Here is a 26731-nt window from a genome sequence, read left to right on the forward strand (position 1 = left end):
CCCCCCACTCTGCGGAACCTGGGAGGCAGGCAGGCAGCCAGGTCCAGGGAAACATCGCTTCATCAGCTGCTGCAAACACTGAACTCCAGTGGGTCTGACTAGTTTAAAACTTTTGCATATTGAGTTGCTCCTGTTTAAAATCACTGTGTGGTTTGTTTCTAGACTGGATCCAGACTGACAGGTTCCCGTCTAGCCAGGCTCACAGAAGCAACACAATGAAAACCAGCCACTGAAAGTTTCCCTAGACTTAGTCTGGGGAACAGATTTGTAACATAGGTCATCTACCTGATGAAATGCAGAATATAGAAAAACCCCAAAACCATAAAAGTCTTGAAGGCTCAAGATGTTATAAAGCTTACAGCCAAGTCATCCAAAATACATAAATGTTAATCTTGTTTGATAAACTGCAGTATCAAAAAAGAAACGTCTTCCAAAATAGGTTTGATTTACCTCATTGTAAAAAGGATTTGTGGGAGGACATCACATAAAGGCTGTGGTTTCCACCATGAACTTACAATCTTACACAGGAAACCTGGCGTAAAACAATCGATTAACATGTCTCTGGTTATTACATCACTATGTAAGAGACACTGTCAAGGAGACAAAACAAAATCAATCTTCTAATATTTTTTAAGACATTTTCTCCCCTAGGGATACAAATCTTACTACCAGAGGTACATCCAATACTTAAAATAAGAAATCTAACAGTTAAACGTGATAGGGAAAGAAAAAGGAGAGCCAGTCTACCAGTTTGGAAGGTTAAAGTGTCTGGGGAATAAAGGATAAGCCCTGTCAGAGCTTTAAAGAAATGGCACAGTATTTCAAGTATGGGAAACAATATGCACAAAGGTGAAAATGAAAACACACTTATGAAGTTTGGGAGAATCTGAGTAAAGCAATTTAGCTACAGCAAACTTGCTGAAATAAATCAGTAAGATTATAATAGTGGTATGTATAACAGTGTCTTGCAAAGACTAGTCAGGATATCTTTGAACCAAAAATGAGGGGAAGAATGGTTAAGGTTGAAACAGCTACTAGGAGGCAAATGGACTAGTCTCAGCAAATAGGCTGCTACACTGTGAATTGGTCAGGTCTGGTTTACAGTAAGGACAATGTAGAATAAACTGGGAAGATAAAAAACTAGTTTTTGTTCAAAAAAGATCTTAGCCATAGATCAGTTTTGCTCCCTTTCATGCTACTTGCCTTTTAGCCATTTATTTTTAATTAGTTTTATTGGAAAAGTTGCTTTACAATGTTGTACAAGATTCTGCTGAACAGCAAAATGAATCAACTGTACATATCCCCTCTTTTTTGGATTTCCTTCCCCTTTAGGTCACCACAGAGCACTGAGTAGTTTCCCTGTGCTATATAGTAGGTTTTCATTAGTTACCTACTTTATACATTGTAATTATATGGGCTTCCCTGGTAGCTCAGCTGGTAAAGAATCTGCCTGCAATGCAGGAGACTCCCATTCCATTCCTGGGTCAGAAGATCCCTTGAAGATGAGATAGACTACCCACTTCATTATTCCTGGGCTTCCCTGGTAGCTCCGAAGGTACTGAATCCACCTGCAGTGTGGGAGACCTGGGTTTGATCCCTGGGTTGGGAAGATCCCCTGGAGGGGGCATGACAACCCATCCAATATTCTTGTCTGGAGAATCCCCATGGACAGAGAAGCCTGGCAGGCTACAGTCCATGGAGCCACAGAGAGTCAGACATGACTGAGCGACTAAGCACAGCACAACACAATGTATTACACAGGTCAATCCCAATCCCCCAATTCAGCCCACCCCCTTGGCAAGTTTACTTCTGAGAGGACTTCTACCAAAGAGATTTTGAGACATTGTGAAAAGCGGGACAGAAAAAGAGGAAACATAAAATCAAAACTATGAGCGATTCCACATATTCAAAACATTGGGGGAAGAAAATCTTGCCATGACTTAACTTCAGGCAACATTTTGGTATAACTACATATGATTTAACATTATCCCAAACATTAAATATACAAAATACCCACCAAAACCCACATTTATAAACTTCAACAAAAAATAACAAAACTAGAGAGAAACACATAACCCAAATTAACCCAACACAGAGTTCCTCAACATGGTCAGAAATCTCTACAAATCTGAAATAAATTATCCCAGAAAAAACTGAAGAGTTCCTACTGATAATAAAGAAAATGTAGTTAAGTTCAAGTCTTCACATATTCATCACAGTTTTACCCCTGGATCTCAGATAATTTTTGTAATTAGGTTTGTTCAATTTTTTCATACTCAATTAAAAACTTGAAATGTCATTAAAGTTTTATCACTTTTTCTATTCAATATTTTCCAATACACCTAAAAGAGAAAAAGGTTGATAAAGCCTTATATTCACAATGCCATCTAATTGCCTTAAATTCCCAACTCAGTTGTCTCAATACTGTTGTCTTCTTTTTTCCTTTGGAAATTTCAAAATAATAAATGCTAAAATATTTAATTAATTAAATTCCTTAAATAATTTATTGAACATTTATCATTTACATTTTTATTATTCAATCACTGATATATTTTTTTAAATGTTACAATTAATCATTTAAAGTTTTCTCTTTTTTGCTAAAAACTTAAAACTTCCATATTTAGTACAAAAAACACTTTGGGATAAGTATCATCAAGTTTCTTAAAATATTAGTTAAAATTCTAGAACAAGTTTATCTTATTTAGTATTGGAGATATGTTTTTGCAAATGAAGCACTAACCAAATCAGTGTTACAGAGTCTTTAAGCACAGTCCCTTTGCAGATTCCTTCTATGTACACTAAATATATCACGTCTGATCAACATGTAATACATAATTATCTGGTATCTGCTGTGCCTTTAGAATTCGTCAAATCCTGGATTTCCCTGAAACATGCTCAACTCGGATCCATTCATTCATCCACTTAAAAAGCTCAATTCATCCAACTTAAAATCAACCCATCCACACTTACCAGCCAACCACATTACAATCATCAAAGCAATGTCTTGTTTCATTGTATGCAAACTATTTGCTGTGAAGCAAAAGACCATAATCAGAAAATTGAATGTCGGTGGCAAAAACACATCCAGAGTAAACAAAACAAACTTACTAGCAAGTGACTCTCAAACTGGGCAAAAAGAACAGTAGTGACTGATTCACCAGGCAAGGGAAAAAAGACAGGATTCACTCTACCGTCTTTGACATGTAATTTCTGCAACAAAGGTCTTTATGTGGTGTTTTAAATTGAGGTGGTGGGGGTGGGGGGCAGAAATTCTTTCACCCAATATGCTTCGAAATTCTTATTTGACAGTAAAGGTACTAGCAAAAAATGCTCCAAAATCTGAGTAGTGTTAATTTGTATACATACAAACATACTCTTTAAGCTCATCAGGCTCTTTAAATATACTTTGCCACGTATTATGACATTTCTTCATTTTGTGAGTAAACATGGCTCCTGCTTATCAGAAGTCCACTTGATAGAAGTTGCAAAATTAGAGAGCTCTGTTTAGTTCTAGCTAGTGACAAATCTTCAAGACTACAGATTGCTTTAAAGTTCAGCATTTACAAAATAGCTTTAATATAGTTACTGATTTTCCACCGTCATTTCAGTTACCAAATTTCATAAAGCAATCGGTCAAATACAGTTTTTACTAGTTTGAGCTAACCTCAAAATTTAAATCTAAGAAATATCAAAATGTTAAATTCTTAAATATCCCCTCGCAAAATGTTTTAAAAACTGTCAAGTACTGTCAAATATTCTCACATAAAATCAAAGCATTAATTAAATGAGGTTTTCCTGGAATTCATAATATAAAACAACATTCCTGGCAGCGCCCAGCAACCGGATTTGTTACAGTATAACCCGTATAGCAGAGAGCCATATATCATGTGTAACTCACATGACCCTTGGTCAGGCCGAGGGTTGAGTTCACCACCCTTGGCTGGCTCCTGGATCTCCACGTATAAAACTGAACATGCTACCCACCAGTGCTTGCCTTGCTGCTTATTTTAGAGCAGGCCTCTCCAAAGTTTGTTGGTTGTGCATTTTATCAGTAAAAAAATCTTAAGTGCATATGTGTATATTTATAAAATATTTATGCTATTGTATATAAATGCCATATATAACAAAAATGTATAGTTATTACTTGTAAATAAAATGTATGTGCTCTCAAAAAAAAATTCCTTTTAGCACTGTATCAATTAATGTTATTTGCAAATACAACATATTCTTAAATGTTTGCTTTATGAAACTTGAAAGTAACATATTTCCATATGGATAAGATACATCAACAATTTTGATATTCCTTAAGTTCCTTACATTGGATGTTACCTTTATGAGTCTATTTAACTTAAAAGATTTTGGACAGAAACCAAGAAAAGCTTCTAAATGATCCAGAATCAGATAATAAAATCATGAGGATGCTGAAGAAGGTTTAAGTCCATGTAAGCTTCAAGAACAGAAATCATCCATCTTTGACTGTTCGACATATGACAACCTGAAGACCAAAGTCAGACTAGGACTATGCGTCCTCCCAATTCACCTCTGGTATTTTGGCATAAAATGAGGAGAGGTCACAAAAAAATATACGGACGTTTTCAAGTCTGGTTTTTAAAAAATATGTAATACTTGAACCAATCACAGAATAACATATGGCTTATAGTTAACTGTCAGTTTAAGCGATATGAAAAAAATACATTTTGTTCTGTGGTGACTATTTATTGGTTAAACTTTTATTTTCCTCTTCATATTTTCGGTGACTGTTTCCCACTGGTATCATCAACCAGGTCTCTCAGGCGAGATAAATGGTGCAAAGCCCTTCATTAAAAAGTATAAAACACATTATCAACCAACATCAAGGACTGCATAGGTAATGCAGACAGTAAGAAAGGGTCATTACATTGTTTATTAACTTCAAAATCAGTATGAGAGATAAAGTTATGGAAAATGTTTAGCATCAAAACTATGAAAGTTTTTCTTTACAAGACCTTGCAATCTGAGTTACTCAGGGCTAAAATAACTCACCTAAAATTCTATAAACACATAAAAACTTATGTATGACATTTAAAGATTTTCTTTTTAAGTGTACCAAGTAGGCTAATAAAAACAATAACAGGTATCCTTTGTATCACACTTAAAACATCTTTTCCATGTGATTTTCAGAGTGAGATGATGCCTTTTGATATACTATGTATAGCATTTAGGAATAAAGGACATAATTCATTTTTAACATATACATTATTCAAGGCAGCTAAAATTTTAAAAATAGCACTAAATAATCAGTTACAATTGAGGAAAACTCATTTTTATTGAGCATGGGGAAAACAAATGATAATTACATTGAATAACACCAGCAACCTGGTCTTCCCAATCATTCCTCAGACAAACCAACAAGACAGGGACCCTTAACTTTCCAGTATTCCACTGAAAGTATTCTTCCAGTTTTCCCTCTCCCCTACCCTTCAGATCCTTGAGGATCACTCAGAAAATATAAGTTAATCAACCATCCAAAAATATGTCTCTGATAAACAAGAGACTAAGAAAAACAGAAATAATAAAACAATTATGAGAGGTGCAGTAATCTTTAAGGTGAAAAATTTGTGAAAAGTTACAATGCTGTATAATAAATCAAATACATACTCCACTTTACCAAGAGTAAGATGGAGAAAACTAGTAGTGTTAATTACTATATTACATCACATCTATTTCCCCGTACTCTACTTCTCAGACACTCAAATGTAATAAGAATCTGAATTCTGGCACCCATTCAACAGCTTCTGTTAATTTTTGAGATTGTCATCTTCATTAACTAAATGACAATAACTCACCCAGGGTTATTACTAAGCAATTACAGGTCAAACTAGACTTTATTATTTCTACATCCTATAGTAATCCCTCTCTACTTAAAGAATTTTCTTCTTCCTAGACACACATTTATAAGGAAGAATATAACCTGTAAATATAATACTTGGGGCTTATCTTCCTTTTTCTTTTCAGGCTGTGATTCAAGAGACTGAAAGACAAGTGGCTAGAATCCGATCTTATTGTTTACAAATTGGAGGACCACAGATTCTTTAGATTTTAAGGATCTATACAAAGGGATGGGGGGGGATTATCTTTATTTTCACTAAATGCTATATTAGCATTTCCTTCCATTATGAATGTAAGCAACAGACCAAAGTGATCTCATATGCTACAGAAGTCAGAGATATTTTCATATCACATAGGCATTGCAGGTATGTTCTATACTCATGACTATTCCAAAATTACAAGTTATATAATAGTTACAAAATTACAAGTTATTAAATCCACTGCTATAACACAGGTACTCTCATTCTTTCTGTCTCAGTCCAAAAGTTCATATGACATAACTAGGTAACTATTAGAAAATCTTAAGTCTATTTGTTCATCCACCAAACAGCGAAGTCTCAGTGGTGACCTAGACATCAATGTCTTCCAATATTCTCTTTAACTGTTTGCTGATCAACATGTGAAAGGTTAAGTAAAAGACCACACAATTGTTTAATGCTTTTATTCAAGTTATGCAAAAGACCTTCACAATAATACATGTTTTTACAAAATGAATTTTAACTTACCTGTATTTTAAATGTATTGTCTTATTTTAAGTCCAATAGAGAAGCATATATTATTACTAATCAGAAATATATTTAAATATTTTGATAATTAATTCACTATAACTGGTTTCCTTTCTAATCCCATGTAGTATATTTTATGCCTTTAAAACACAATGTCAGGTAGAAAGGGGGGGTGATGGGTAATAATGGAAAGGAATAAAAAAGCTAAGTAGAAATACGAAACCTTTAGTCGCTCTACCTCAGTTATACAACCAGTTGGCAGTTCCTTTCATCTAACTCTTTTGAGAATAAAGCCATTTACTTAGAAAAGAGACTATCAAAAGTGATTGGTATTTCAAAGGTAAGTAAGGGAGAAGGGAAGGATAAAATTACAAAAGGAAATTTTTCTTGATTTTCTTTGTTAAAAAGTGAAAAAACAGGTTAATGGGAAAAGATCAACTTAAGGATTATATTACAACACTGAATAATCACTCACCTTAAAAATTGAAATTTAAAAACTTATTTCTTATTGTGACAATGCATCTACCAATGACCATTCAAATACATACAAATCAACCCCCAGAAACTCAGCAACACTGATTATATGATGACAATTCAGCTATATTTTAATTTACTGATTGATATCTTGCATTTGCTTTTCTATTAGTACTACTATATTGGTTGTTCTCTTAAATACTATGTTTACTGACCAATATTCAGCCTAGTATTCAGCAAGAACTGAACAAAAGGCTTTTCAGGACAAACTGCCTACTATTTTCTAGATCTGAGTAACACACGAGCACATTAGAATAAAGAAAAATCTTTGCTTTAGGGTCATGTTTTGCAAGTCTGAGAGCTAATTCTGTCTATCCCTAGTATAGAACGAACACCAGAAAACTGAGCAGGAGAGGAGATCTGAGAAACAAGACAATTTTCCAGCTATCATTAAGCATGGTCTTCACAGCATGACCTTTATTATTGAGAATTCTTACACATTCATCTCCAATTAATATATAAAACTACATGTCCTGAGGCCAAAACCAAATTATTTTTGGAGGACTGATAATTCTGTAATCATCCACCATTGCTCACCTTTATAGCGTGTGAACAATATGCAACTGCTCATTTTTTACAATCAGCCTAAGCTTATATGACATAATAAAAGATCTTAGAAAAGGTACTGGCTCAAAACCCAATTCTTTCATTTGCTTAAAGATGATAATTTTAATATGCAAATACATAAGACAAAAGTAAGTATTATAGGGATACAAAACAAATATAACTGTGATTCCTACTAAAAGCAAAATCTTTCTGGAAAAAATAACATCTTAAGCTGTATCAGCCATTTATACTTCAGTTCCAGTGAATCCTTGTCTCTGTTATTTCTAATAGGAACCTAAGAAAACTGTGTCCAGGGGAGTAAACAGAACCCATACTAAGATCTTGGAGTTTTCTAAAGTTAGAAAAGATATTTTAATGAACTGGTTAGCAATCCAAACTGTTAGAAAGAAAATCCAGTTATTTGAGGATTGGGGAGAAACACCCTAGAAAAGTAATTAAAGCACCTAAAATACAACCTATAACTTCTGCAAAAGTTGGGTTCCTTTAAAGTATGAAAAGATGACCATCATCTGAAACAATATTTTGCAGTCTAGTAAGAGGAATTCTGAGACTGAATTAATTTTAACTTGTCCTTAAATCAGTCTTATCTAAAGACTGAAAATAAGGGGGAGAGGGGAAATGACATGCTTTCTTCATAAATCTAAACTTACTTCATAATACTACAAATGCTTTACTGATAATACTTTCAAAATGTAAAATAAAAGCCAAATTAAGGTTGCTTCAGCTAATCCAAAAGAATCAACATCTAAGACTCATCTAACAAAACTGTACTCTTACTCTCTAAAATTGGCCTTCTGTAGACAAGATTACTAATGATCTAAGCTAGAAAAAAGTTATTACTATAAAAAAAATTATAGAAAATGGTCCTGTACAATCATTATCAATTTTTGTGGTTAATTACATATGGTTAAGAGTTTATTTCCACCAAGAAAAACATCTTCTGGGCTATGTACTTTAACTCAGAAAATACACTTAAGTCTTGTGACACAAGTTCAATATCAATGTTTTTAAGAACTTTGGAAAGCTTGAGGTCATCTACTTTAAATTTTAAAGCAGAATTTTATCTTTATCCAAGATAATCAACTGAGGCACTGCATGGAGACTAAAAGGATAATGCACCACTATCATTAATGAGAGTAGTATTAGGGACACAGACTAGAATCTGTCTGGTTTGAATTCCAGTGCTGTTTTACTAGCCAGGCAGCCTTGGGCAAGTTACTTTATTACTTGATCTGTATTATGAAACAAATAATAGTACTTACCTCACAGGCTTGAAAAAAATCACATGAATTACACACAAAAGCACTAAGAACATTGACACTTGGTAAATGTCCAATAAAGGTTAGTTATTAGTATCATTACTCACTGAATCCTATTAGATATGAAACATTATAGCCAAGACTATGGCAAGCAACAAAGAAAGAGGGATTATATGAAAACAAAAATGATATACATATCTTTCTCATGACAATTGTAAATTTACATGTCTAGGGTTTCACTTTTTTACTGCTTCCTTACATAAGAGAATCCTAAGCAATTCTGAAAGGACAAAAGGTAGTCAGTATTTGTCTAGCCCACTTACAGCCAAGCAAAATAATGTTACAAAGTAAAAAATTTTAATCTTAGTGTTTACTAAGCTGCATATTCCATCTTTTGAGGGCACTTCATATTCACATAACCAAATCCATAAAATATAACTTTCTCGTCTATCAACATCATGACTATAGGAAAGACTGCATTCTTTCCAACTTTTAAGATAATGTAACTAAGAAAATAAGTAGATTAACACCTTAGGGCATCTGGACCTATCTTTACATCCAGGCCATTATATTCCCTTTAGATTTCTTCAGAGACATTATCAAACAACGATATGATTACTTATCTCTTCTAGAGAGAACACAGGACAACATGTTTCAAGCACAAGCTGTTCATCCAGAATACCCACACCAATGCTCTCTCAAACTGTTGATGTTACTCAGAAGGGAAAAAGAAAATTTCTCCAGGCCATTCCCATCTATTATATTTTAAGTGTCCAGTTATCTCATTAAGCCCTAAGAATATTTTAAATAGAAAATAGCACACGTTTAAGAGAAAAGTCTCAGGGTTAAACAACATGCTCTAGGAAGCTTAAATATACCTAGTACATGTCTTCCTTCTTAGAGCTACTTAATTCCATCCTGTAACCTTCTGATTTCAATCAGAGCAATGACTAAAACAGATTTGTATTCATAGCATACTCAGAAATTAACAGAGAACACTTACTTTTGAAGTGACCTAGTAATAGGAGCCATACTTTCCTTCAACTGTAATTTAGAGAGATCATCTTCTGAGATCTATTATTGAAAACACCAAATATAATGAAATAGTGAAAATATTATATAATTACAAACATAAATGCTATTTAATATGTGATTAATAAGAACACATTAAAAATATCATCTGTATTCCCAAGGAAATAAATCTAGTAAATAATTTTCAGTAAAGCTTAAATATATATACTTTTAATTCTAAAAATATAACTATTTTGCAACGGTCCTAAAGTATGCCTCTAAATGTTTGTTCACTATATACCATGCTTATTAAAAACTAGAGGGAAAATCTACAAAAAGATCTAGGAGGAAATCCTATCCTTCACAGATCTCAATTTGCATTCATAGATTTCAATTCATAAATTAAGTTTATGCTCACTTGTTTAATTTCTCCTTTTGGCTCTGCAGTTTTATTCTGATTGAAACTTTCTTGCACTGCCTGAAGATTAAATAACATTTGCTTCAGGGCTTCAACAGGTCCATGATGTTTCCCTCCAGAAAGGGTACCACTCTAAAGTTAAAACACATGAATAATAAACCACTCAAATTCACAAGGGGAAAAGTTATATTCTGCATTATTTCCCCACAATATAAACTTAATGCAAAATCCAAATAATACATGTCAATAAAGTGTTTTACCAAATCAAAACTGTAACTCAACTTCCTCTTTCCCAGTCCCCAGATGGAGTCACTTAAAGACAATCATTATCAAAATGTTGGCATATCCTTTCTAGCCCTTGTTCTTTTACAATGAATGGTGCATGTTTACATCTGCAACACATTCTTTTACCACATTTAAAATCATAGATTTTTACAAGTGAAAGGTCCTTAGAAGCAGGTAAGCCAACATGCTCCTTTCAAGTGTGTAAATGAAGCTGATATCAACTGAACAAGAACTAGCATTTCAAATACACAATGGTGTACTCTTCATTCTAAGAAAGGAAGGAAATTCTGATACAACAGGGAACAAGGGAACCTTGACATTACACTAAATGAAATAAGTCGATAACAAAAAGAAAAATATAATATGATTCATCTTACACTATGCTATGGATTCAATCTGTGTCCTCCCCGCCACCCCACCCCACCCCACCCCCGAAATTCATGACAAAACCTAACTCTGAATGTGGCTGTATTGAGAGATAGGGCTATAAGGAGGTAATTAAGTTTAGTGAGGTCATAAAGGTGGGACTCTGATAACTATAGGATTAAGAGACCAAGGAAAGGCCATGTGAGGACAAGTGGGAAGGTGGTTTGTCTGCAAGTTAGGGAAAGGGCCTTCACCAGCAAAATAAGAAGCTAGCATCTTTATCTGAGATAATCCCACCCCCAAAACTGTGAGAACTGAGTATCTGTTGTTTAAGCCATCTAGCCTATGGCATTTTGTTATGGAAGCCTCAGCAGACTAAAACATACATGGTTTCCAGAATAATCAACTTTATCAAGAGAAAGTAGAACGGTGCCAGCAGAGGGTAGTAAATAGGCATGGGGGTAAACAGGCATGGGTAGTTAAGTGTTTAATGTATACAGAGTCTCAGTGGGTAAAGATGAAAAAGTCCTAGCAACAGATAGAGGTGATGGGTACACAACAATGTAAAGATACTTACCACACGGAACTATATACTATACCCTTAAAAATGGTCAAAATATTATGAATACTTTACCAAAATTTTAAAAAAGAAGAAGAAAAAGAAACAGCATAAGGATTCAGTTTGGTTTATACTCCTACAACCTTGGAGACAGCACTTGAGGCGTTATCTCTAAATGATATGCATCCAGTCACTGGTTTAGAAGAAATTCTAGTTGCCTAATGCTAATCATAAAAGTTACAAAAGCTTCCCTCTGAAATTTGGTGTCTGCCTTGAGTGAACCTTTCAGGCAAAATTGTGGTCAGAGAACCAAAAACAAGAAAACTAAAAAAAACAGATTGTATGAACTATTATGTGTCATTCATGAATAAATGTTTAATAAATGCTGTTCAGTACGTTTGATAGAATTTGTTCTGAGACTTGGCATAAAATGCTGGGAGTGAATGCCTCTGAGTACATCTTTTGGTATAGCTTTGACTCTTAGAACTATAGTACTGTTTCACATATTCAAAAAACAACCATTTAAACCACACAAAATGTGGGAATAACCCAATTTACACAATAAGAAAATGACCTAACAGTATTACAAATGAACAACATGACCACACTGAAAGGAGCTGAGCAGAAAATAATTAACCAAGGTAACTTTGGAAAAGAATACTTTGACTGGATATCATACGGCTAAAGACAAAAAGTGTGTGTGTGTGTTAGTCGCTCAGTCGTGTCCGACTCTTTGAGACCCCATGGACTACAGCGCACCAGGCTCCTCTGTCCATGGAATTCTCCAGGCAAGAATACTGGAGTGGGTTGCCATTTCCTTCTCCAGGGGATTTTCCCGACCCAGGAATTAAACCTAGGTCTTCTCCATTGCAGGCAGATGCTTTACTGTCTGAGCTACTAGGGAAGCCTCCAAGACAAAAAGAATCACACATAAACAATATAACATAGCTAGTAAATCTATTTCTTACAGCAATTCTGAAACTATGCATATGCTAAGCCTGAAAAAAACAAGTAAATCTATTATAGATAATAAGGGCAGAGATTCTTACCAGAGGAGAAAGAAGTTACAAATAAAGAACAGAAAGGGCTAAAACTAATACCGTGGTATTGAACTGGAATTAGTATTAGTATGAACTCATGATTTTATACCTACACATAAAATATATTAATACATATATAAATAGATATAGAAACATGTATACATGTATATGTGGGTTACTAAACATGTTTTCTAAGTCTGCCTGCTGAGAAAGTCTAGCATAAAGAACAACCCAGGAGCAATAAGCACAACTCACGCCTGGATCTTAGTTTCTAAACACAGTTTCCAAATAAAGAGAAACCATGGCTCCTCAAAGAACTCCTCAAAAAATGATAGGGACATGTCGAAAGGACACAAGAGCCAACCTGAAGCAACTCTTATGGCCTAAACTGGAACAATTTAAGCAGCAAAATAATATTATTATATTGTAAACCTAGAAAATAATACCAGGCTTCCCTGGTAGCTCAGACGGTAAAGCATCTGCCTTCAGTGTGGGAGATCCAGGTTCGATCCCTGGGTAGGGAAGATCCCCTGACGAAGGAAATGGCAACTCACTCCAGTATTCTTGCTTGGAAAATCCCATGGACAAAGGAGCCTGGCAAGTTACAGTCCATGGGGTAACAGAGAGTCGGACACGACTGAGCAACTTCACTTTCACTTTTCTTTCCTTCAAACTGAGAATTAAATATCTGTAAGTCCCCAGATTTAGAGAACGAACTTATGGTTGCTTGGGGGGTTGGGGGGGGATGTTGGGGGGAAGGGATAGTTAGGGAGTTTGGATGGACATGTACACACTATCTATTTAAAACAGATAACCAACAAGGACCTATTGTACAGCACATGGAACTCTGCTCAATGTTATGTAACAGCCTGGATGGGAGGGGAATTTGGGGGAGAATGGATACGTGTATATATATGGCTGCGTCCCTTTGCCGGTCACCTGAAACTTTCACAAAATTGTTAATCAGCTATACCCCAATACAAAATAAGAAGTTTAAAAAAAATCTTGAGTCCCAATAAAAACAGTTTAATAAATGGGGAGGGGAGGAAGAGCTCATTACACAAGAATTTCAACTAATAATTCAGACGAAGAAACAAGATCCACCAATGATGCTAAAAACAGTGGATGGAAGTTTGAGACTATTAATACTTGCACAGTCTCATAGCATCTCCTCTAAGATATTTATTAATTACAAGGGGAAACTGTAATTTTACTAAAATGAAAGCCAGTAGGCACCATATGTTCAAGACTAATATCACCAGTACTAACATATGATTATAGTTTTATCTATAATAAATATAAATTATCCATAAATAAATATAAAAATAAATTTCTATCATAATTACATATTATCATATCAGTATACTGCTCTGGACTGAATGTGTGTGCCCCCTACAATTCAAATGTGCAATTTGAATTAATCCCAATGTGACGGCACTTGGAGGAGGGGCTTCTATGAAGGAACTAGGTCATGAAGGTGGAATTCTCAAGAGCGGTATTAGTGACTTTACAGGGAAAGACACAGAAAGCTTGCTCCCTCTCTGCTCTCTGCCACATGAGCATACCAGAAGATGGCCACCTGAAGACAAGGAAGCAGGATCTCATCAGACACCTTCATCTGAACTTCTCAGCCTCCAGAAACGTGAGAAACAAATGTCTGCTATTAAGCCACCTGGTCTACAGCATATTTACTACAGTAGCCTGAACGAAGACACATCATCAGTATTATCAGTGACATCATGACCCCTCTGATATGATGCACTGAGAAGGGCACAGCATGATTTCTGTTGCATTCTTGCCAAAAATTCATAACCCCAGTCTAATCATGAGAAAACTTGATAAACCCCACTGAGGAACAATCTACAGAAAAAAACCAACTAACTATTAAGTCTTCAAAAGTGTCAAGATCATGACAGACAAGACTGAGGAATTGTCAAGACTGAAGCAGATTGAGGAGATATGACAACTAAATGCAATGCTACATCTTGCAACAGGACATTGGCAGGAAAACTGGTGAAATCAGAATAAGGTCTGTGGTTTCAGTAACAGTATTATGCCAATGTGAAAATTACACTATGGTCAGTGAGATGTTAACATTAGAGAAGCTGAGAGAAGGGTGGCAGGAACTATCTGTATTATTTTTGCAACCTTCTATAAATTTAAAACTATTTAAAAATTTAAAAACACAGTGGTAGTGAGGTGGTGTGTGTGTAAAGGCAGAAGAAAAGGAATTGGCCGGTTAGTATTTAATGGTCACCCATCTCAAACTTTACAAAATTTACGCAGATCTGTTCCTTTACCAGGGTTCACTTCAACTAAGTAAACTGTACCACCCACTGCTTTAGTTGTTTGGCTCAAACATCTTGGACTCACTCTTTGAATCTTCTGTCTCCATCCTACCCAGTTAAGAACACATCACAAGTCTATTTCTGACCACTTCTAACGTCCCCACCTAACCCAAGCCTTTACAATCCCTATTCTGGAAGATGGCTAAAGCCTCCTAACTGGGTTCTTTGTCCTTCCCCAGCTCCTCTCAAGTCTATGTTGCATACCACTGCCACTTTATATTGTAAAATGTAGATCTGCTCATTTCATTCCTCCAAAGTACTCCAGGCACTTTCCATCTCACTTAAAATGTAAAATCTTCATTCCATTGCTTACATACCTACACGATCTGACTCCTGGTTACCATCTTATCTCTTAACCATTCTTCCTTGCTCATTCTGACTGAGCTACACTGACTGGACTCTGATTTTCCTTGAACCTTTTTCTGCCTTGGGGTTTCTGCACTTACGATTCCCTCTAAACGAAAAGTTATTTCCCTATGAGTACATGTATGACTTACTCACTCATTTTAGGTTTGGGTGCAAACATCACCTCACAAGAGAGGCCGTTCCTGCCCACTCCAGCTAAAATTTCTCTGCCCTCGTTTCTCTGTCTCAATCAGTTTTTCTTCACAACATCTGTAAGACTCTCCTTTATACATGGGCTTCCCAGGTAGCACAATGGTGTAAAGAATCCATCTGCCAATGCAGGAGACACAGGTTCAATCCCCGGGTTAGGAAGATCCCCTGGAGTAGGAAATGGCAACCCACTCCAGTATTCTTGCCTGAGAAATCCCATGAACAGAGGAGACGGGTGGGCTGTAGTTCACCGGGCTGCAAAGAGTCAGACATGTCTGAGCACAGCACTTATGTATCACTGTTTGCTGTTGTTATTCAGTCACCATTACCTATTTCATTTTGATATAGCTCCTCTGTCCAACTTGGAATAAAAAATCCAAGAGGCAAGGATTCTTCTCTTATTCACTATTAGGAATACAATTCCTAGAAAAGTATTTGGTACTCAAATTTATCTGGCAAATAAATATTTGATAATTAAGTTTCACTTACCCAGCATTTGCTATAATATCTTATTAGAGCACTAAGGTCAGACATGTTCTGACAACTACTTTCTCTACTTTCTCTAGTAAATTTCACTGAAGGAAAAGATATATATTAAAATTTTTAGCTAATTTTTGTCTGGAATGTTCAATCTCTCAAATCTTCCAGATGTCAGTATCTCAAAAGTATATTCAATATTTAACAGCCATGAATTAAAATTATAAATATTATAATCATTCCTTATGTACATATATAAACATTTACAGTTTCAGGATTACTTGCAAGATGTACATGTGCTGATTCTTTTTAAAGCTGAGTGATAAATTTCTCATTTTAAATTAAACAGATGTATAATTGTATCTTAGAAACACAACTCTCAATAAGCAACTGCCCTATGGGAAAATATAATTTACTCTGTAAGGTGCTGTTTTACATGTTTTCCGGGGGGGGGTGGGGGAAGAAATCACTGTAATGACAATTTAGGCTCCCCAGAGAGTTCAATCCCAGGTCCCTCTACTTCAGAATACTAAAATTATCAGTAATTCTAGGAGTGATGGTCTCATGGATATGTGCTGGGGAAAAGAGGATTTGAGCCATTTTTTGTTTTATAATATCCAAATAACTTAAAGAAATTAATTAATTAGTCATAACTATTCCTTTAATAAGATAAAAAGATTTAATGTCACCCACCTGATTATCATCATTTAAAAAATCTTCAAGGAATTCATTAGCATACTTTGTCTTTGGAATTTCTTGAGGACTATCATCAGTGTTAACAGGAACAGGAGATTTGCTAGGATTTAAGGATACAAGACAGCATATAAGTTCCCAATTGATAAAAATTAGACAGTATATAACTGACTTATCATTTTAAATGGTCACCATGAAATAACCATTATAGACAGGATTCCTATGGATGTTGCTTGATAATTCCTTTATCTTCTCCCTAAACTTCCTCCTTCATCACTCCCTATCTCCTTGCTTCTCCTGTAAAGCTTTAAGGAAAAAGATAAAGAAACTGAAGACATTAGTCTTTAATTAAATAAATGAGCCTTCAAATATATGTATCCTCCAAAAGCACATTTGTTTGAAACAAGCAGTACATTTTTCCCATTAAACATTTTTGGTCACTCAATATTAATACACAAAGTCCCCACAAATTTATAAGTTTCTATTAAGATGGAACTACATGCTTCTACATCAAAGCAACAGGAGAGACTTCTCCTCCAGAACTGGCACTAAGGACAGATCAAAGTGGGAGAAGGATTAATTCTGAAATTAAAATTCCTGTGCAAATCCCAATCCCACTCATTGTATGACTTCACAAAACTTTACCTTCACTCAGTTTCTACATTTGCAGTCCTTATCTCATACACTACATAAATTTAACTCTCCATACCTGGCACATTTAAAAGAAGTTCAATAAATAAATGTTTTTTTCTTAATGTTCAAGGCGAAGAAAAGTGCATCCCCAGCAAAAGTAAAAATTTCCTCAAAACAAAATTCCATTAGCTGCAGAGAATAAACTCATTCTATCTCTCTCATTTATATATCAATATGTGTATCTAACTCAAGTAGTCACATATCTAAGACTCTTAAAACACTTAAACATCATAATGCAAATTTTTTTCTCAGTAATTAGCAGTTCTTCATTATTCACTCATCTGATTTGTATTTTACTATGAACTTTTTCTTGTTCCCAAGTAGTTTTTTCTCCCATTCTTTACCAAAGAGTTTGTACATCCACCAACTATCATCAAAAAAGCATTTATCTGATTATAAAAAACAAGTGCTGGATATATATGGAATCATCATACTATTCCTCTACTTTTGTATGTGTTTGACATTTTCTATTACAGAAAGTTAAACCAAAAAAACAAAAACAACTTTCTGGCTGTGGTTATTCTTTTAGCACACTATTACCTAGTCAATTTTGGTTTTGATGACAGATTAATAATTTGTCAATATCACACTGAAGTCAGATATATACCTTATCATACCTTCAATAATTTTATGTAAAACATATCCATCATAATATGATGGTACTAGGGCAAACCATTAACAATAATTATACAAGTCAGAAGTCATAGTATCTAATGACAAAATACATCTAGTATATTCAAAAACTTTACTCAGTTTAAACACCACCGATATTTGCTCACCCTATAGGATTTTACAAATACAGACACAATAAAACCAACTGATAATAAGAAATTAGTAAATATGAAAAATAAGAGAACTGTAAGAATTAAGTGAACTAATTATTAATCCTACTTGTTGCTGTTGTTTTTTAAACACATTAATGAACCAACAGTTGAGAAATGAAGCTGAACAAACAAAAAATATTCCGGATGATCACCACCACTATTACAATTTACAAGGGAGTGTCATAAATCAGAAACTGTCCTAAGTACCTCATATTTATTTTCTAATCAACCGAATCCTCACAATCCCAAAGTAGAAGCAACCTGTACAAAATCTCAGCGAGGAAATGACAGAATCAAGATTCTAAACTGCAATTACAATCAATGTCCACATTTAAGAAAACAAGATGCTCAACTGAGAAGAAATCGAAGAAGGAGTCAGGAAATAAACTCTGAACAGAATGAAGGTTTAGACAACTGAAGATATTAAATTATCAGAGCTTAGGACAGGATATAGGATTACAAAGAATGCATTTCTGACATGGAATTAATATCACTGAGAAAAGAAGCTTTCCTAGATTCTTCCTCTACACACATTCATGGGTAAACACTTTTTAAATTATTCTGAGCAACTATATCACAGAGAGGTTTAGCACACAAATGAAAACACTTTTAGAAACTTCAAACATTTACCACACAAAAATTGTATCATCATTTATGGAAAATAATGATTGAAAAATATTAAAATGTAAATGAAGAGAAATGAATATTCTAAAATATAAACAGAATAGAGGGAGATAAAACTTAAAAGTAAAAAAAAAAACAAAAAAACTTAAAAGTAAAAAAAGAAAGCAGTAAAATTTTAATAGCCTTCTCCACTTGCAAAATAGTTGCTTTTGGTTCTAATTCCTATTAAACATATATCAATATTTTATAGTACACCGAAAGGATCATGTAACAAAGACTAAAAGTTATATAAGGTACCTAAAGTTATCACCATCTTGTGGTAACTAATGAAAAATGCGATCTAAAGCAAACAACACTGAAAGTTATGCTCTATAAAAAAACCATGATACTACCATTGTTAATTATCATTAAGTTACTTAAAGATGAAATCAGGTGTGCACATGGCATTCTTCATTTGGAAAACTGAATGCTGCATTTTAACTTACAAAGTAACAGGAATATTTTCCCATGATCTTTCCGCTTCAAGTTTATCTAATGAACAAGGACTGTCATCCTTTTTCACAGACTTTGGTAACTCTTCAGTACAATGCTCTAGATTTCTCTTGGCCTTCAGGATAAGCAATTCAATTTTGTCACCTAATTTAAAAGATTACATTAATTCTTTAAGAAAAAAATAAATGCAAAGCAGAGTAAAATCTTATAAAGGCAACAAGAATTTACATTATTTGGAATATAAAGATATCCACAATAGCAAGCTATGTTAAAATGTGACATTTGTTATGACACAAAGGAAAAAATAAGACACTATTCTAGTCACAGAATACTACATAAATAAAGGTGATAAGAGTTCAAAACAAAAATATCACTTGAGCATTATATCAAGAATATAACAGATCCTAGATGCTAGTCAAATTTACAGCACTTTCTTTGGTTCTTAAAAACAGTAAAAACACACAAAAAAACAGAACAATTACCACTGAATGGCTTTTTGGATCCTGGAAGAAGCGGATTCTCACACAGACACTGGCTAGGTTCAGGACCACATTTATATTCATTCAGTAATCCTTTATGCTCACTCAAGGAATGTGCGATGTTTGAAGGTTCAAAAGAATATTCAAAACAATCTAATTTATTCATTAGCCGAGAAGTTCTTTGTGCCTGGTAACTATGCCTAGGAGAACACTGATCTTCTTTACACATTTGATGTATTCTTTGACTATCTGTATCAGGTAACAAGTCTTGATTGTAGAGCCAGACTGGGTAATTGAAGTCCGGTATACTAGTTATCCCTGAAATATTAAGGTCAGACTTCTGGCTAGTGAGCCATCTTGGGTAATTCTTTTCAAGATTGTGTTCTGAACTGTCCCTAAAAGATAATTTTTTGGAAAAAGATAAAGATGGTACAGAAATGCTTTTACTAGCCTTATTATTCATGAGTTTTGGGTTTTTTAGCCTGCCACAATGCCTTCCTTTTATATTTGTGTATACAAGTGGGGTAACTAAGTTATCCTTGCCCTGGAGAGCAGTTGGTTCTCGAAAATTCTGATTCTTTTCTCTATCAGATGAACTAAGTCTTCCAATGTGTTTCCTGTTTTTCTTGCTACTTCCGTGACCTGATTCAAAATAAGTGAAAGAAAATGATCCATCTGCTGGAAGCTTTAATAGATCATCAGTTGTTAGACTAATGGAGTCTATGTCATTAAGAGTCTGTCCTCTATAGGATAAGGATAAATGTCTTTTGTCATCACGATTTTCAAAAGCTGAAAAACAAAGCAGAATTCTGTTTATCTTCCTATATCACATATAAAAATACTTCATAATATTCAACAGTAAATGAGAATTGAGAATTGAGAATTAAGAATCATGTTTGCTGTTCTTCCTTAATCTTTACTCAAGCTTTGATTAAAAGCCTGAAAGGTATAGGTTTATGTAATAGGATATGGTTTTTTTCTTCACATCTCTTCAATTTAACTACTTGCTAAATTTTTTTCTCTCCAGCCTCCTAAATATTCACATATTCTTTAATTTACAGTTTCTTCATCTAGACACAGCCAAAGCACTAATACACTCACATGAATACCAGTCACTCAACTGGCTGCAACACAGGAAAAAAACAAGTCATTAAACTAGGTGAAAAAATAACTTGCTTTCTTGCTTGCTAACCCTGAAATAGCATTCACACACACAGAACAGCTGTTCTAATTCTCCTCTTCTGGAATATACTGCCCACTTCTTTCTAACAGTTGATGTAAACTTTTTTCACCCTAGGGGTCAGTCAAGTGTTAACTGGGTTATCAACAGATGCATTTTCCAAACTTGTTTTCATGGACCTCGACACCGTGCTGTGCTTAGTCACGTCCGACTCTTAGCAACCCCATGGACTGCAGCCTGCCAGGCTCCTCTGTCCACGGGGATTCTCTAGGCAAGAACAGTGGAGTGGGTTGCCATGTCCTCTTCCAGGGGATCTTCCCAACCAAGGGACTGAACCCAGGTCTCACGCATTGTAGGTGGAATCTTTACCAACTGATCTACCAGGGAAGCCCCAATGGACCTCTGACCAAGGAAAAATCCTTAACATCCTGTGAATGTTACTGCCCCAAGAATACAGACAAGAAGACTAATACAGCCCTATCCTCTCAACTGAACTGATCAAGTATAAATTCTGAAAGGCTGAGATTTGTTTAAAGTCATTAAGCTAGGTAATGGAAGCTAGAACCACCAAGTCAATGTTCTTTCCATTACACTGTAACAGAATGGCCTAAGGGTTTAGAATCAGCCATCTGCTATTACTAGCTGCATTTTATGAGCTTCTACTCCAAAGTCAAAAGAGGATGTTTACCCCAAAACTCCAGAGAACCAAAAAATCACAGAATCATTTAAGAAATATATACAGATCACAACATTACAAGTTATTTTTTACTCCAAAAGAACAAAATGAAGCATTTAGTTTTCTAAGACTACTATACATCTCTCAAAATGCTTTAAATCAACAGGCAAAAAGAAAACAAAGGATAAAAGCATACCATTGTTTGGTTTACAAATGTAGTTGGAGAATTCCGGCATATCAGCAGGACACTTATCAATGTTAATCTTTCCAGTGCTTGCCCCAAGACACATTTGGCTTAGATCAAAATCATCAATATAGGCCTGTAGAGCCTGAGATGCAGAACTGTACAGTTTATCCTTATAGTGAAAAGAGCCAGAGTTAGAGGAATTACTGCCATTCAGGCTGCAGCTTAACAGAGAAGATACTGAAGATTGCCGAGAACAAATTCTGTGTTTTGTATTTGATTTTGCCATGGCTTCCTCAAAATTGGTTATTTCTATTCATTTCTCCTAAAAACAACTATAATACAAAAAGAAAAGATTAAAGTTCCAATTAAAATGAGTAATAGGCCACACACAGAGAAACTACTAAATTTGTATAAACTTTTTACAACTTTAAAAAATAAAAGCCATTATCTTAAATTATTTTTAGGCAATGCACATTATATATTTTCCATTTTAATTACTGTAAATTCTTTCATCATCGATTTAGAAAACATGTACTGAGCACCTAATATATGCTCAATTATATATACAAAAATCTTCTGATGAATGATGCAGGGAGCTCAGATCTGCTGCTCTGTGATAACCTAGAGGTATGAGATGGGGTGGAAGGTGGGAGGGGATTTAAGAAGGAGGGGACATATGCATGGCTGATTCATGTTGATATGGCAGAAACTAACACAATATTGTAATTATCCTCCAACTAAAAACAAATACATTTTTTAAAACATCATCTAAGACTATATAGAAAGTGTCAAGGGAAGAATACTCACTTTTTTAAAGTCCTATAAACTACTGATGTACTCTTTTCTTATGCTGATACACTCTATGACATCACAATACGTAACATTCTCCTATACAAAATATTGTTCAACTCATAAGCCCACCACCATACACTACATACAGTAGGTGCCTGATAAACTTTTAAAAGGCATCAAATGACACAGTTGAAACAAGAAGGAAAAATGGAGACTAATTATCCACTTTCAACATTTTAAATGCCAATATGTAACTTTAGGCAACTTTTTCCCCAAAAACTTAAGCAAACAAAATAATTTACAATATTCATCGATAAAGAAATAAACTGCAAGTCTTACCGAGAAATAAGCTGGCAAAATGTTCTTTTCCTAAAATAATGCAGTTTTAACAATCCTTTTCTGACATTCGTTTTTTGATACTACCCTATTTTCAATTCTCATGTAAAACAGATTCAGCCCTCCTCTTGAAGGAGACTTAACAGTATGGAAAAATTGCCTCAATGCACTCATCTTTTTTTCCATTATTAAAATTGAGAGAATTTCAGTCTACATTAATCTAGCAACAACAGTATCTATATTTGAAAACCTAAGAAGCAACAGAATGAACAAGGACTACTTCAGTAAATAACATAATATTCTTTTAGTTAAATCAATGGATTTTCTGAAGTAAAAATGAAAGCTTAATGTCTAGGACTTATCATATGCTATGATATTATAACATGTTTCAGTTCAGTCGCTCAGTCATGTCCAACTCTTTGCTACCCCACAGACTGCAGCAGGCCAGGCTTCCCCTTCCATCACCAACTCCTGGAGTTTACTCAAATTCATATCCATTGATTCAGTGATGCCATTCAATCATCTCATCCTCTGTCGTCCCCTTCTCCTCCCGCCCTCAATCGGGGGTTATAATTTTGGGAATGTTTAAGTTATAACAATATTTAATGTAATCTTAATAGCTGTCAAATTTGATCTTAGAACACTGAGAAAGTCTTCAGTTTAAGACGAGAAAAAGGTCAGAGTTTACAGTAGTCAACCGAAGCATCAGTAGAACATAAGATAATTGTTATTTCCCTGAATGCTCTGATACTACTGGTATACCTTCTATAGACTGGCTAGACCAAGTCAGCTTTGCCCTTTCTTCACCCCTAATGATTTTAAATCTCAAGTAAATATTGCTTGGATGACAAACCTGACCAAACGTTTCCTCCCTTATTCCAACACAGCACAGATTACCAATTTTATATTTTATTTTACAAAATCTTAAAAACAAAAACAAAACCCTAAAAGGGAAAGCTCTTGGATTACAGTTCTCGGTGAGTGGGTAATAATATTTATATTTATTTATATTTATAATAATTTTATATTTATTTTATTTTTAATAATAATTATATTTATTTTGCTTCACAGGAAGCAAAAAGAAAACCCAAGACTGAATTATTACTGGGCAAAGTTTCCAAAAGTACACAAAAGAAAAAAGTTTAAGTCAACTCCTGGGCACCCATCATTCTGCATCAATGACCAACACAACCACACTCTTTATCCACCCACTTTTCCTCACGTCCGCCACAGAATTCTTTGGAAGCAAATTCGCTGTCTCTTACCGTTTCTTCCGTAAACATTTCAGCATGCCGCTCCAAAAGGAAATCCATCATTCCGACGAATATAATGCTGAAACGAGTGGCCAGTGGTTTCAACTACCTCTGATTCAAACGCAGAACGTACAGCGTTAACCAACCAATATGGTAATAGCTCACAGGAAATAAACGACTGAACGGCTCTGTGATTTATGTTAGGAAAATGAACGTTTGTAGTTGCCGAAAAAACAAGACTTAATGACCCTGGAAAGCGAAGATCGCTGGCGCCCCTGCTGAGGGGCATCTTCGGGTTCAAAGCTTGCGCCCTGAATGAACTAGGACCCACCTCCCTCGGGGATTCCAGCATCCCCCGCCCGCCCACCCACCCACCCACCCAGCGCCGCGGTCACAGACACAGTTTCTCTAAACCGTTATCAGACAACAGGAGTGGGCGGGCCGAGTCTTTGCGAGGCGGCGGCACCCGAAGCCCGAGAGCCTCCCTCCCCGCCCGCTTCAGCCTCCGGAAGCGCCCGAGGGCCAGGTCAGGCGCCCTCCGTCCCATTCCGAGCCTCTCCTCTTGTAGCTGCCCGCTTTCCACCCGGCCTCTCAGCCCGCGCCTTGCCTCGGGAGACGCCGTCCCTCTCCCACCCCACTATCCTTCCCTTAGCCCTCCCCTCCCGTCCCTTCAGGCTGTCAAGGAATGGGCCGAACTCACCGACGAAGGGCCAAAAAAAAGAAAAACGAGAAAAGCGCACACGTCCACAACTCTCCACTGAAAGCCTTGAGCTGTCACCGGATGGGAGACGCAACAAAACATCCCGACCGGGTTGCCGCCCCGCCTCCGCCTCAGCTCGCTCGGATCGCCCTCCGCCGTCACAGCCCAGCGCTACGCCCGCGCTCGCTTTCAAACTTACCCAACATGGCGCTGGCTTGCGGTGCGCATGCGTGGTGCTCGGAAGAGGGCGGGGCGAGGGGCGGGGCGGAAAGAAAGGGGCCGGATCGCGATCGCCTCTGGGAAATGTAGTTTTCCCTTCCTGGGTGCGGAGATCCCAGGCTACCTCAGTGTTGCTGACCTGCACGCGCTAGGTCCTCCCCGTCTTGGTTACGGCTCGGTGCGGCCGGTCTCCACGCATGACAGGCTGAGCTTCCTTCGGCCAGTTTCCCGAGGCTTCAAGAGGGGACTGGGCAGAAAGGGGGACCTGGAACCCTGGCGGCTTCTGTTTCAGTCTTTTGAGAGCTAGCCCCTCCATTCCAGTCCTCCCTACACGCTCGGCCTCCCTGCTTTCAGAAACCCGCTCCCAGGATAAGACAGCCACTCGGCCCGGGGGGACGCTCCCCAGACCACGTTCTTCCCTCCCTCTCTCTGCGCCTTCCCCTTCCCTTCAGTGAACCCGGCTCCCCTGGTCTCCCCACCAGTTCCCTCGCGTTCAAAGCAGACGCGGAATTGGAGGAGGGAGTTGGGCCCGCGATGGGACTTAACAAAGTCCTTGGGGACCTTGATTCCCAGAGAAGAATGGCAGTGACCCAGCACGGATTGGGGACCCACTCAGGCAGCCCAGAAAGAGGGAGATTATACAAAAAGATGTAAAGAGCCACCTAACAACATATGGAAACCTGTTTACAAGGCTGGGACAGGATGTGAGGTGCAAAGAATCCAGTTTCAACCGAGTGGTGTTATCAGAAAAAGATGCCATCTCAATATTGGTTTCTGTTTATTTTCCGCTGACCCTGTGGGTGAAGATATCCTTGATCATTACCCCATCTGAACATGTTCCTGCTCAGCCAGTGTTACACCACCAGGTAATACTGTCCAACTGGAGTCTTGTCGTTGGCTCTTTTCATCTCGTCATCCTCTCTAGCCCACTAGGCTTAACCACCCCCCCCCCCCCCCGCCCCCGCTTTTTTTTTTTTTCTTGGCAAACGAGAAGGTCCAGAAGCTATAAAATTTAGCTGAGTGGTTCAGTTAAGCACATGTTTGTTGTGGCAGTAAGCAGTGCTAGCGATTTGAAAATGAATAAGACAAAGTCCTTGCAGAAAGCTTATATTCTAGTGATATGTTGTAAAAAATCTGCAATTTCATGATCCTTCAGTATCAAGTATGTTGTTGGTAGGAAATAAAGGACTGTGATATATACGCTGGGAGAAGCCCAGGTCAGGGACCAACCAAGGATTGTTAGTGGCATGAGCTTAAAAACTTAGACATTTTAATCCACATTTCACACTTAAGTGTCTTTTAAACCTGTCCTTTTAAAAGATAATTTCTTAAAAATTCTTTTCATAAACATTATCTTTATGTTCTTACTACCTTTTTCTTACATTGAGGAAACATATAGTATATGTTTCCAAATGAGTACATAAAGTACAAATCAAAGACACTGAAAAAATATTAAGGAAATTATCAAATATATTTTCTAATTCATGGATCAAAATAATTCTGCTTCCACTTTTGTTCCTTCACAGGTTAAATGATATGGAGATATCCATCAGGATTTGGAGAAGAGTCCC

General features: G+C 36.2%; 1 protein-coding gene across 2 annotated transcripts; it reads right to left on the minus strand.

Moving 5' to 3' along the window:
* Positions 1-3349: 3349 nt before the first annotated feature.
* Positions 3350-25148, minus strand: CUNH18orf54 (chromosome unknown C18orf54 homolog). 2 transcript variants are annotated; one of them, XM_040264453.1, is made up of 9 exons: positions 24942-25148; positions 24254-24350; positions 21870-22192; positions 19821-20606; positions 19332-19482; positions 16706-16808; positions 10383-10514; positions 9957-10027; positions 3350-4815 (listed from the first exon to the last, which is right to left on the minus strand). In XM_040264453.1, exons 3-9 carry the CDS (start codon positions 22144-22146, stop codon positions 4743-4745), a joined length of 1593 nt encoding a protein of 530 aa, XP_040120387.1. In that variant the 5' UTR covers positions 22147-22192; positions 24254-24350; positions 24942-25148; the 3' UTR covers positions 3350-4742. The 2 variants fall into 2 exon arrangements, with proteins under 2 accessions (XP_040120387.1, XP_040120388.1); XM_040264454.1 differs by having other exon boundaries at positions 24254-24320; positions 24942-25117.
* Positions 25149-26731: the final 1583 nt, after the last annotated feature.

Source organism: Oryx dammah, unplaced genomic scaffold, assembly GCF_014754425.2.
Source record: "Oryx dammah isolate SB20612 unplaced genomic scaffold, SCBI_Odam_1.1 HiC_scaffold_22, whole genome shotgun sequence".
In the NCBI taxonomy this organism is placed as follows: Eukaryota; Metazoa; Chordata; class Mammalia; order Artiodactyla; family Bovidae; genus Oryx; species Oryx dammah.

Excerpts from the sequence above, each read along its gene's own strand:
- CUNH18orf54 (XM_040264453.1), bottom strand. The coding sequence starts at position 22,146 with ATGGCAAAATCAAATACAAAACACAGAATTTGTTCTCGGCAATCTTCA. Across the intron at positions 19,483-19,820 it reads ATCCAAAAAGCCATTCAGTG|GTGACAAAATTGAATTGCTT; the intron begins GTAATTGTTCTG and ends CTTTTAAATTAG. Across the intron at positions 16,809-19,331 it reads GAAAATATTCCTGTTACTTT|CAAATCTCCTGTTCCTGTTA; the intron begins GTAAGTTAAAAT and ends CTTAAATCCTAG.